The following is a 14,648-nucleotide window of genomic DNA, read 5'->3' on the forward strand; positions in this document are numbered from 1 at the left end:
ATCTTAATTTATATTCAGTTTTATTTTTCTTTAATTCCTTAATCCATACTGCTAAAGCGGTTAAGATTTTCTTTGTTTTTCCGGTTGTTTTTGTTATTACTATTGGTTCTGTTTCTATTTCCGTTATAGTTGTTGTAATTGTCACTATTGTTATGATCCTTTCTATTGTTGTTTTCATTTTTATCTACATTGCTGTTGTTTTCGTTATTTGTGGTGTTATTATTTTTCTCAGTTTCATTTTTAAACGATGCTAGGTGATTACGATATCTGTCCTTAAAGCAAGTTCCGGTGCTCCCCAGATATACTTTAGTTTCGTTATTTCTTATAACTTCGCATTTGTATACTACGTTTGAAGTTAAACAGTCCCCCCATTGGACATTCAGTAGGTTCCCAGCAGTTACATTCTTTTACGTTGTTAGATTCATTTTCTGTCCTATATCTATGTTTCAAAAATTTGTTTAATTTTGTGTTATTTGAGCCAATTATGGTATTTGTTAAGTTAGCAGACGTTGAGAATAAAAGTTTAACAGTGTTTTTATTAATTATCTTACTTAGTTTACTACCTTGCGGGAAATTTTTGTCTATAATTTGCTAAAGTTCCCTTGGGATGTTATTTTTTATGTGGTGGCTGAACGGTGGATTAAACTGCGTCTGACTCTTCCTTCTATTTTCTTTTTAACTTCTCTTTCAGTTTTATTATGATCTATCTTTTCATTTTTCTTTTTCGTGTTTATTGTATTTTTATTTTTTCATTTGTTTTTGCTCTTTTTTCCCTTTTTTATATTTCCTCATCGACATGTTGTAAGATATTACATTTGCATTGTTTATTGTTCTTTCTGTACCTATGTTATTGTTTTGAGTTTCCTTAACAAATTTAATTTGTTCTTTATATCTTGATCTAGCGAAGGCTTTGTTATAATATTACTTGTTTTTATTGAATAATTCTTCATATTGTGATATTTTGGATATTCATTTGGAGATGCTCGGTATAAGTGTTTTTTTCATACTACTCGGATTGTTGACCTTGTGATTTATGTAGAATAGCGTTTGGTTGGGTTTATGGTAGGGTTCATAGGAGTTGTTGTCTAGATTCAGGGTTATGTCTAAGAAGTTTACACATAGGTTGGGTCTATTGTTATATCTAGGTTCAGTTTACTGAAGAATTGTTTAATTTTTTGTTTGTTTTTTTCAAATAACCTATTTGTTGAGTTCAAGTAGAATTATGCATCATCCCGGTATAGTCCTCCTCTTAGTCCTGGAATCTTTTTATATAGTTCATTTAGTATATAAAGGCCTACAAGATCGATTACTTGTGCACTAGCCGGGGACGCAATTGTGACGTTAAAGTTGAGGTTTCTGTTCTTTCTGGTCCATAGTTTGTTATCATATTTAATTAGAGTTCTTCTAGCGAATCTTATAATGTCTAATCCTAATTTTATTATCTTTGTTAGTTTTCTAGCTAGTTCTAGTGCTTCCTCAAAAAGATTTTGTGAAATAGAGGGTTAATAGGAATCTATATCAAACATAAGGAATTTTCTATTTTTGTCTTGGGGTAGTGTGCCGAACCATTCAATTACCTCTTCCGATGATTTCCACAGGTTATGGTAAATTTTGTTTTTTTAATTTAGGTAGGATTTCGTCTAGTATTTTTTTGCTAATCTTTCCCAAATCTGAAATGCATGGAGAAATCAGTCTAATGCTAGGATTATTGTTGAATTATACATATGCACACACATATATATATATATATATATATATATATATATATATATATATATATATATACATATACATATATACATATATGTATATATATATGTATATATATATGTTGTATATATATATATGCATATAAATATGTTGTATATATATATGTATGTACATATATATATATATATATATATATATATATATATATATATATATATATATATATATATATATATATATATATATATATATACCAACAATCATTCGCGAGATCGGTAATAGTGGGTGGGTTTTTGACAAAATGTTTCACTTGACAACTATGCAATCATTAGGTTTAAATTTATGTAAACCTTTTGAAGAAGAGGTTGAACAAAGCAAAGAGTAGACAAATTGTAAGTGGCTTTGGTTTTGAAGAAGAGGCGCATCTACAAGGTACTTGATCGATTGCAGAGAATCAACAAATTGTGTCCCATTCGGTTTTTAATAGGCGGACGTTTTTTATTTTGTTATTTGTTAAAGTTTGGTTCATTAATTGCTTACCAAACAACACAGCAATGACGACGACAGTGCAGTTTTTAATGAGAATAGGCTATGTCACTTCGTAGTGCAAAAAGATAAGAGCGGCAAAACGTTTTATTTTCAAATCTTAAATCAGACATATCGATAAAAAGTAGGACAGAGCACAATTTTAATTGAAACTTAATACAAACACACTAAATAAAAAAGAAATTATATTACTAACTTAAATCTAAACGAAAATTCCATGAACAATGCTTCTTTCCTAGAACTGCCCGCCTGTGAAACACTGTTCCTTTAGCCTGCTTCCCAGTTGAATATAACATAGTAGCCTTCAAATTAAAGTAAACAAGTTCCTGTTTAGTCGTCCCTATAAATAATAAAATTCTACCCAATTTACACCATTAACGATTACTACACTATCACCTTACATTCATTAACCCTTATCTTCGAGTGGCTTTCGAGCCTTGATAAATGGTGACTCACAAGTAAAAAAATGTTGAAAGATCAAAAAATGATATCATTATAAAATTAACTGTGACCAACTGAGCAAAAAAAGGGTTGATATGCCGTAAAACAAAAACAACCAACCAACCAACCAACCAACCAACTATACAACCCAATATTAGTACGAATAATCAACTCATAATAATCTACGATAAATAACCTTTCATAGCATTAAACGACCGATGTCGTTAAAAACTAACCTACAAACTTTTTTCTGACATGTGTAAAAATTAAAAATAAACAGAAATATTATTTCCTGTTTCTTTTCAGATTCCAAAATTCTGAGCATAAAAAATTAGACCGGAAAATACAAGAAACCAAGAAAATTTTCGAAGAAAACATCCAGTAAGAAATTCAATTACTCTCCATTTTACTCTAAAATATTTGTGTGTCTATCTATATTATTAATTTATAGATCAGCATCATGTGATTAACTTATGAAATTGCTTAAGAGAATAAATTTGATCTATATCATTTATATGTTTTCCGAAAGAGATACTTCTGCATAATGATTTAGCATTTCCTTGTGAAACGATGGAAGGTTTAATTTTTAAATAAATATTTTGAAAAAGCTATGAGAAGTAAAGATCTGAGAGTGATTGTTGCCAAGAATAAATGATGATCAATGTTTGTACTCTTGAAAAACTCCCAGAAAAAGGATCGTGCCCCCGTAAGTTTAGTGAAAAGGAGTTTGAAGCAACTCGATGTTTTGTGTTAAGCATTGCACACACAAGAATCGTGAAGTTACAGTGAAATTGCGAAGTAAATAAATAAAACCAGTTTGTGTGCAAGAAGTGTACATGACAATGAAGATGTGGAGAAATTTTGTTAGCATGCTTATTATATTGTAGCACAGAGATTATCTGATGCTGATATGATAAGAATAGGAATAGATGAAGCAAGTTTACGAAACTTCTACTATTACTAACCAGCAAAGTGTTACCACCGTTGGTCTAGAAAAGAATCTATTTGGTATTTGTGCGCAATATTATCGCCTATAGAAGTGAGACTGAGGCATTAAAGGTTGATGATATGTGTTGCATAGAGAAAAATTATATAAAAATGATACGATTTATGTGCAATGTAAGTCTTAATAACAAGCGTAAATTTGATGATATTTCCCCCACTCTTTAGCTGTGTCTAAACCTAAACGTAGATTCCATGAACAAAGCTTCTTTCTTAAAACTGCACGCCTGTGGAATTCTATTCCGATTGCCTGCTTTCCAGCTGACTACAATCAGCTTGTCTTCAAGTCCAACGTAAACAAGTTCTTGAGGAACCGTCCCTCTAAGTAATCATATTTACAAAATTCCCACTACTTATGTTTACTACGCTATAATCCCTAATTGATTAATGTATATCCATTAACCCTTATCCTCGAGTGATCTCCGGGCCTTGGTAAGTGGTGATTTCTGTGTAAAACAAAAGATATGTACAGAACAGATTTTAATGTTTGTTCATTTGAAAGAATGAATATATCACATGTTTAGGTTGGTAGAACAAGTTAGTTGGCAAATCGAACACGAAAGGAACAAATTACAGTCAATTTGAGAAGAAAAGAGATTTTAAAAACTTTTCACCCCCCCCTCCCTCAAAAGAGGCATATTGCCACTTAATGATAGGGAGCTACTATTTAGGGTCATGTTTAACAAAGGATTATGAGGAATTGAGAAACGAAATGCTTGTTTACATACATTTCAAATTCTGCATATCACTACAGTCAGGGAAGCAATAAAAATAGGAAAGAAATTCCAGTCTAGCAGCGAGAGAAGGAACTATTAGAGTAGAAGGCATTCCGGCATATAAAGACTTACATAGTGAAAGGGTGGGATTTTGCTGCTTGTTGTGTTAGTCGGTAGTATGTACACCGAGAAGATACAAGTGCTATGAGTTCATCCGGGCATAATGAACTGAAGTATTGGGTTTGTATTACTGTACACATAGATTCGAAAAAGTTGTCAAAAAAAACAAAAACAAATATATAACAAATAAATGTTATCAAAGGCAAGATAAGTTACTTTTCTACCCAACTGGATATATTTTTCGTGTTTTTATTCAATGTAACATGTTTATTCAGCTCGAAAACCATACAGTGTTTACCGATGTATTGGAACATTCAAGATGGCGCCTGATTCTCTCTTTAACACGGTAAGTTTGGGAAAAGATGTTATAAATAAAAAACCGGATAAAATACTGTTAAAAACTCGCTCAATATATGTTACCGTGACATAGGTTGACATATATTCGGCGGGTTTTAATAGTATTTTGTATAGTTTTTTATTTATAACACCTTTTTCCAAACTTACGGTGTTAAAGAGGGTGTGAGACGCCATCTTGAATTTTCGAATACATCGGTAAACACTGCATGTTTTTCGAGCTGAATAAATATGTTACATTGAATAAAAAAACAAAAAATATATCCAGTTTGGCAGAAAAGTAACTTATCTTGCCTTTGATAACATTTATTTGTTATATATTTGTTTTTTGACAACTTTTTCGAATCTATGTGTACAGTAATACAAACCCGAAGTATTTGTAAAACAGGCACAGGGATGCAACATTGCAACAGACGTTAGAGCTGAGCCGATAGTCCAATACCTATTAGATTTGAGTCTTTTTCGAACCTTGTATAAGAAGGAGCGACTAGTGATAGGTGCATCAGTCTAGATATGGTAACACTACTCCATGCATTGGCGAATGATGGCTGCATAGAGGTATATGATACGCTCAGTATGAATAGTTTTCTAGCACAGTAGAGAGAGCCCACCTTCTTTGCAGCAGCATTGACAATGTCTTCAATGTATTTGTTTCAATTCATGTTGCCTGCAAATGTTAAGGTGAGAAGTTTGAAGAACGAGTTTTCATGTAGGTTGTTATTTGTCATGAAAATCGGTAGTTGAGAAAGTTTTTAATGATAGATTACTTGGAAACGAATTTTCAAAAGCTGACCAACATGAGAACATATCAAATTTACGATGAAACGAATATATATATATATATATATATATATATATATATATATATATATATATATATATATATATATATTACTTTGTTTCAACTCAAACAAGGCATTCGGACGTAAGAGTGTACCGTTTTGAATCATATCTATGTAAAAAAATGTCATTAATAGAGCAGATACAATACTCTGTGGCTTACTGTGAAATGTAAAGGCTTGACATGATGGCATCATATATCGCTTTCCATACTTCAGCATAAATATTCATAGAAATTTAACAATGTTATCGCCTGTGTGATCGCGCTGATTTACCAAGACAAAATACAAGTCATATAATTGTTTTGCCAAAAAGATCGTCCGTTTTTAAGTGGATATTTATTTGATTAATTTTTCATGCTCGATTTGAAAATCTGCGATTTTTCTGGTTTTCAAATGGCAATCCTGTTTAACTACGGCTTTCGTTTAATCATTATAGATTATCCCTGACCGACCAGAGCGATAAAGATCTATCACTGATAAGAACCCTTTTTGAAATCAAGCGAACCGTTTCTAGTAGACTCATTCTGTAACATCATTCTCGTCACACATATGGCATATATTTATGCAGATTTCTGTAGTTTTTTCTGTTTCCATAGTGAAAATGCCTCAGATGTCGGTAGTGCTCTGTTTCATCTTGTATTTCAAGGTTTGAAATACAAATATCTCTGCCCACACACAGACGTCAACATACTCGCTACACCAGACACAAGATTTGAAGAAAAGAAATATAAAACAACTGGAAACGACATAAAACCACCAAAAAACGCATCGAAGCACAGAAATTAGGAACCCGCGACTTCTGGAAAATCTACAACAGTGTAGTAAATAATGGGCAATCAACAATCCCCCACTATCCAACAATCATGAGATTGTTTGCTCTGCAACTGAGAAGGCTAACATGCTTGCCCGTCGGTTTGCCTCCAATCCACACTGGATCCTACCAACCATCCCCTCCCTGACTTTACTTTGCGGATAGACACCACACTAGACGATCTGAAAACCACCCCTTCTCAGATGCATGCTATCATAAGAAATCTTGACACTGCAAAAGCATGTGGACCTGATCTCATCCCGGCTGTGCTAGTAAAAAAGTACTCCACCGAAGTAGCTTCAGTTCTCTCCAAACTTTATAACAAATGCCTTAATGAATCTTGCTTTCCTGGCTGCTGGAAAACTGCTTCTATAGTACCAGTTTTCAAGAATTCTGGTGAAAGAACTGACCCAGTAAATTATTGCCCCATTAGCCTCCTCCCACTTTTCGCCAAAATATTTGAGACAATAATTAACCAAGCTCTAGTCCATCACCTTACAGATGCTAAACTTCTGACTGACCAAAAATATGGATTTAGACAAGCCCGTTCAACAGCAGACATCCTAACTGTAATCTCTGAACGTATATACCATTCACTGGACAAAGCGGAGGAGGGTAGAGCGGTAGCTCTAGATATATCTAAGGCGTTTGACAGGGTATGGCATGAAGGTCTTCTCAGGAAATTCAGATCATACGGTATCACTGGAAGAACACATGACATAATTAAATCCTTCTTAAGTAAGAGAAAAATCCAAGTTGTCCTCGACGGTCGTACATCTAAACAATACGATATAAACGCGGGAGTGCCTCAGGAATCTATCCTGGGACCTCTGTTATTCCTAATATTCATAAATGACCTCCCTGACAAAATTGCCTGTGAGATGGGTATATATGCTGATGACATCACACTCTATAACAGACACGACAGAAAAACAAATGAACACATATCTAAAGAAATGGCAGAAGCACTAGAGGATGACCTCCGATCTGTAGTGGAATGGGAACATAAATTGATGGTCACATTTAATGCTGCCAAGACTAAACTCGTTTCCTTCAATAATTACAAGAAACCTTCTCTACCACCAATAGCAATTGCCAATGATACTTTATCTGAAAGTGCACCCTTTAAACTCCTCGGCGTAACGCTCTCAGGAAACATGAGTTGGAACAATTACATCGAGAGTATCGACAGGACCGCTGCGAAAAAGGTTGGTTCTCTCTAACGTGCTAGAAAGATACTAACGCCCGAAAGTATCCTATACCTCTATAAGGCTACCATTCGCCCATGTATGGAGTATTGTCGTCATATTTGGGCTCGTGCATCTACCACTAGTCTCTCGCCCCTAGACAAGGTTCAAAAGAGAGTCGCCAATCTGATAGGTTCTGAACTGTCATCTAAACTTCAGCCTCTGTTCCATCCATGAAATGTTGCATCCCTCTGCCTTTTCTACAAGTACTTTAATGGTGAATACTCTGACGAACTGCAAGCACTTGTGCCCCCTCGATGTAAATACCTCCGATAAACCCGACAAGCAGCTTAGAGATCCCTAGATGTAAGACAGTATTCTACTCCAGTAGTTTCTTCCCCAGGACAGCTAGACTTTGGAATTCCCTGCCGGGTCCCTGCTTCCCCGACTGTACTGCCATGCAGAAGTTCAAGTGCAACGTGAACCGAAATCTTTCTGCCCAACTCCCAACACAGTACCCCTGATGCCCATGTCCCTGATAGTAGCCCCCTACACTAAAGTGGCAATATGCCTTGTTTGGGGTGAAAATCTAATAAAAAAACAAAAAACAAAAAACAAAAAAAATGTACGAACTCTTTAGCTAACTAATATGATAATCGCATGGGTGAAGCGAAAATTAAACAAACAGAATATTTCTTAAATAGCATTCATTCTTTTACTGTCTATGTAGGTACATACTCCTTTTAATTGTTACCTCAGATTTTCCCATGATAAAAGTCAACGGATTACGTTTAATATTAGAATGACGTGACGGAAAAACCCAAAACAAAAGCATTAAATTAAATTGCCAATAATAAAAATGCGTAATGTAATAAAACAAACCTAGAATTAATAATGCAAATGAATGGGTTTATAAAAACCAAGGGAAAATAATTTGACGTAAAGAAGAATTATTTCAAAAGTAGAGAAGACAATGAGGGAAGTTGTGGATATTGTCACCGGATGTCGTTAATATTAATTTTAAACATCCTGCAAAAACAACAACAGTTCCATTTGTATTGTTATGTCATGGAACAGTAGTCGCGAGCTTATTAAGTGTACTCTGTTTATTGATTATTGCATACACGCGTTACTCCTTCATAAGGAGTGCTTAATATGTAAGTAAAGCTTAGTAGTAGTAGTAGTAGTAGTGGTAGTAGTAGTAGTAGTAGTAGTAGTAGTAGTAGTAGTAGTATGGACAGTGAGCTACCCGGAAACGTTTATTTATTTACCTTTGACCGTATGAGTAGGTAAGTACTTCGGATCGATATATAAACGGACAAATAAATATGTAATAAATGGACTGAAATCAACACATAGACACGCTTGCATGATCATATTCGGATTGACGAAAATATATACATAAAAACGTAGCTTTATTCATTTTTTGCAGACTGTTATCCTCATCTTCATTTTTTTTTAGTTTCATCACATTTCGGCCAACTAATCCTCTGGCCTTCTTCAGGTGGTTAACCGCGACGGGATAAGAATGCTGAGTCTTGTAACTGCTTCCAATAATTACTGTCTTCCGTAGTTGTTATTATCTCATCACGTTGTGGCCAACTAATCCTCTGGCCTGCTTTGGATAAGATTGAAACCGCTGTCTTCAGACAATGCTCACCTAGATCTGTAGAGAAGCAAAGCCTCTATCCAATGCGCCACGGGTCCCGAAGGATCCCCCCAAAATAAAAAGAATATATAAATACGTAACTGTTTTCTGAGTGTGTGAAACATTGTTGTTCTCTCTAACGGACCCAAACGTTTTATGTAGAAATAGTCGCAAAGGAATCGAGAACTTCGACACAAACTTTCCACACGCAACAAAAACTTTTCTTCGTTTACCACTCTAGTCATTGACACCTATTTAACACGAGTATGTCATTAAACAATACCAAGCACAGTTGGCTGTCATTACACGGTACCAGACACAGCTGGCGATCAATACAGAACACCAGAATGTAGCTGGCGTTCAATCAAAATGGTAAGAGGAAGAGCCACTTCATGCTTGCCGAACGTAACTTCCCACGTCTCATTTTTCTGTTTCTTCTCTTTTTATCCTCTATCTTCCCTTCCGATCTTCATCACTATATATGCATTTGAGTTGATGACGTCATGCTCACGGCACGCCCTAATATGCTGATGCGACTATGTTACATGTGTATATGCGTGCGTTCTCTTATATTTGTGTCAAAACCGGTGAAAATGGATGTTAATAAAATGTTCCATTAATAAAATCTTCTTCCGATGGGACTATCAATAGCATAACAGAAACTATCAACTTTACTTCTAGGCACACCCGAGCACGCACGCACGCATACACACAAAAACACACACTCACAAATACATATATAATTATTCAGAAAAAAAATTCAGATTTTATATAACAGTACTTTATTATTTGTTTGAATGAAGATAAGAAAAAGAAACTGTATGTAAATTAAGTAATATATATATATATATATATATATATATATATATATATATATATATATACACACACAAATTAAATACAGTTGCATTTTGATCTTCGTCCCACTGATTGTGACGAATACACAATGATGAAGCGTTTTTATAAGTGTTTATGATATTTTATATATCAGACAAGCATACATTTTCCAAACGATTAAAATCTTTCTCCATTAGGATAAATGCCGGTGCAATTAATTTCTATTCCAACTGTTTAAATATAAAGAAGATAATTGACACTTTCCATGTATTTCGTGCAATCAAATTTCAGATTTTAAATTATTATGCTATTAATGGAATTTATTGCTCAATGTAATATAAGAGAAAAGTGAATGGGTCCTTCTCTCTCTCCCTCTCCTCCCTCTCTCTCTCTCTCTCTCTCTCTCTCTCTCTCTCTCTCTATATATATATATATATATATATATATATATATATATATATATAAAAGGTAAAATGTGTCTGTGTTTCTATGTCTCGCAAAACCTTTCGACGGAGGCGACGGATTTTCACGAAATCGGTATTGTTTTAAACCTCGACCGTTCGGACGACAAATATCGAAAAATTGGCCCAAAACATTAATTCCTTCACCCTCAATTGGGCACTTTTCTACAGGGCGGGGTAGCAAAAATTCGTTCCTTCAGGACAATTTAGTAATACACCTATGCGCAAAATTCGTCCTTTCTCGAATTAGTTTAAATAAAAAAAAACCCTAACCCTAACCCTAACCCAACGCAATCATAGCTCAGTTGGTTAAGTAACAGCGTCGTTATCTTAAGATTGCACGTTCGAGCCGAGATGTCATTTTTTTTCGATTTTGAAAGTTTTAATAATGAAACAGTGTTTTTATACTATTTCTTCGTTCTTTCTTCATTATTTCCATCACGTTCGCTGTTTCTTTTGTTTTTTCGATTTTTTTTAAAGAAGTTTTTTTTTTGTTTTAATTTTTCGTATTTTTAAAGAAGTTTTACCACATTTTTAAAAAATAATATTTAAATAGGGTTATTACGTTCGCCTATTTTTTATTTTCCATTTTGCTTTGACTTATCCCCTAAACACACACATCTAAACACCTGGGAAACGCCGGGTACCCCCATGTGTGCCTTAAACTGTCCACAGAGGCGACGAATTTTCACGGTATCGTTTGGAAGCTCGGTATTTTGGACGACAAATATAAAAAAATTGGCTAAAAACATTAATTCCTCCAACCTCAACTGCGCACTTTTCTACAGGGAGGGGGAGCAAATAATCGTTCCTTCATGACAATTTGGCCAAACATGCATACGCAAAAAAATTCTTTCTTGAATTAGTTTCAATAAAAAAAAACAACCTAACTTCTCTAACCGCGATACAGACCAGTCGTTATAGTGGCAGTGTCGTTATCTTAAGATTGATTGCATGTTCGAGACTAGATATATATATATATATATATATATATATATATATATATATATATATATATATATATATATACATATTTTCGATTTTGAAAGTTTTAATATTAAAACAGGGTTATTTATGCAATTTATACGTTTTTTTTAATTTTTCCATCACGTTCGCTGTTTTTTGTTTTTGTTTTTTCGATTTTTTTTAAAAAGAAGTTTTTACATTTAAACAAGGTTATTTATGCCATTTCTTTATTTGTTTATTCTTTATTTTGCATCACGTTCGCTGTTTTTTGTTTTAGTTTCCAATATAAAAGATATTTAAACGGGGTTATTACGTTAGCTTATTCTTTATTTTTCATTTTGTTTTGATTTACCCCCACTCCCAGACCTCACCACACCTGGACAACACCAGGTACCCCCGCTAATAATAGATATGAGCCATTTGCTGTGCATACAATTAGAAAAATTAATTCTTCTTGTTCAATAGGTTACTAGTATATTTAATTATGAATAGTAGTGCCTTTGCTTTAAATGATATATATATTTTTTATTTTTAAGATCCTATATATGCTTATAAAATGCAATACAATTTGAAAGGCACAGACTAATAAATGCATGTTTATGTTTCGAAATTCTTAAGTTTACACCAGTCCTTTGTAATTGGAACTTTTTATATTATTTTTGTTGTATGTATCCGTATTGTTACATCATTGTTAAGATCATTTATTATTTCTGTCATTATTAGAAATGTTATAATTTCTTATGTATGCTTTAATAATTTCGATACTTATGTAGAGAGGGTACCGTACTTTCGTCGACGACGGCCGGAAGAACCCACAAACCGCTTGAATGAAAACTTTGTGAAAACAATGAGACGTTAAAAAAAAGCAAACATTTTTAACAAAGAAAAACAAAACAAATGTAATTTTTTGGGATATTATTATTAACCCCTTAAGACCAAAACCAATAAAAACAACTAAACCTAAATCAATTTTCAAGAAAGAGTATTTATTTAATAATTTTAGTACTTATGTAGAAAAGGTACTGTATTTTTGTCGACAACGACCGGCAGAACCCGGAAACTACTGGAATGTGCCGATCGAAAACTTTGCGAAAACGGTGACACATTTAAAACGATGACAAAAATAGCGAAACGTGATGTTTTTAACGAAGAAAAAACAAAACACCTGAATATTTTTAGTGGATAATGTTACTAATCCCTTAAGACAGAAAAGGAATAGAAACAACTAAACCTATAGTAATTTTCAAGAATGAATATTTATTAAATGTTTTAACGATAATATGAAAAAATATAATACGAAATGTCAAAACCCTTTTTTTTTACATTTTTTCTTTGGGCAATTTTTATGAACTGTTTTTCCAAATATTAGTAGGAATAATGAACATGAACTAAAAATTAATCAAAAATTGTTTGGGGATGGAAGATATTTGTTATTTGTGCTTTATTTAAAAAAATGTTTAATGATAACGATTAACGTTATCTACCGAAAAACGTGTGAAACTTCAGCACGGTACCTTCTCTGCATAAGTACAATCATTTACTCTGTTATACATGTTTATCGCTCAATCATGATTGAATGATAAAAAGTGTTAGTTTTAATCATTTAGAACTGCTTTAAAGCTTCATCGTTCACTCATTTTGCGAATAAATTTCAAACACTTGTTACAGTACCCCGCGCTAGTCTATAATATAAAGGGCAAAAATCTGTTTAAATGTATGTAGGTATCTTTGTATGTCTGCTTGTCATCTCAGCTATATTTTTAAATAGAAAAATCAATTTTTCTTCATTAAAACAAAAGTTATAATAAAATTACTGGTGTTCAAAAGTCTTCAGAATAAGTCAGGAACGTGAGAGAGATTGACTGCATGATGCAACGACAACTATTTCAACATTGACGTTTTAGGGACTATTTTTCTGATTGGCTGTTCGTTAACACAACAACTTTTTCGTCATGGACACCTTCATGAATTATAACGGGCATGTCACTCACATGCCATTTTATTTGGTTTATGTAGAGAGTTAATAAAAGTGATGCTTGTTGCCGTGCTAGGGCTGATAACCTTTCATTTACAGAATTTCACCCTCTCTATACTGAGTCCTCTTACGACACTATTCTACATCTGCTTCTTACATTCCTGTGTGTTAGCCGTCATTAAGTGATCACAGATTTTCTACACAATCGCATATTCTTACCCCTGACGGCATACAAAAAAATAATGATTTCTCCCGTACATAAATCCGGTAAATCTGATTGGCTGAGAATTATACATTCTACAATTCTCCGATTCAGTTATTCCAACAATAAACGAACACTTCTCAACTATAAACCATGCCGCCATTTCTGTAAGTATACACTATCTTACATTTTTTACTTATACAATTATTCCGCTTAGATTTACTTATAGAATTTACGTAACTGACTGTTCCGCTTAGAATCTATATACTTTTACCGTTTATTTGTGAAGATATTACACTCCAAAACATAACTCATTCACCGACCAGCGAGTGATACAGATATATATATATATATATATATATATATATATATATATATATATAGAGAGAGAGAGAGAGAGAGAGAGAGAAAGAAGGGGAGAGAAAGAGAGAGAGAGAAATATAAATGGCTAAAATTAAATCACGCTATTAGTTCACATGTTAGAATATGGTTACCATTTCGTTTCATTTGGCTTTCCGGTTACGGATTCGTTGCTTGTTTGTTTATATACACAAACTATAATTGGATATTTGATTTTTAAGTTTTCACGTTTGTTTGCATTATAACTGCTTCACAAACTATAAATGGCAAAATTAATTCACAATATTATTTCACATGTTAAGATGTCGTCAGTAGGTAATTTATTATTTTATTATTAAAGATACCCACATAATAGTTCCAGAGACGCATCCGATGATATTTCGTTTCATTTAGCTTTCCAGTTTCCGATTCGATTTATATGTTGCCATATTTGTTTATATACACAAACTATAAATGGATAAATTCCCATC

General features: G+C 33.3%; 1 protein-coding gene across 4 annotated transcripts in view; it reads left to right on the plus strand.

Annotated features, from left to right (window-relative positions):
* Positions 1-14,648, plus strand: part of LOC145279696 (uncharacterized) — a 615,039-nt gene that overhangs the window by 206,343 nt on the left and 394,048 nt on the right. For all 4 annotated transcript variants that reach the window (XM_080130975.1, XM_080130976.1, XM_080130974.1 and 1 more), the window contains one exon: positions 3,004-3,078. In XM_080130975.1, coding sequence (XP_079987101.1) covers positions 3,004-3,078 — 75 coding nt within the window. The remainder of the gene's footprint in view (positions 1-3,003; positions 3,079-14,648) is intronic.

Source organism: Euprymna scolopes, chromosome 7 (assembly GCF_053919585.1).
Source record: "Euprymna scolopes isolate OS-2025 chromosome 7, ASM5391958v1, whole genome shotgun sequence".
NCBI classification, from domain to species: Eukaryota; Metazoa; Mollusca; class Cephalopoda; order Sepiida; family Sepiolidae; genus Euprymna; species Euprymna scolopes.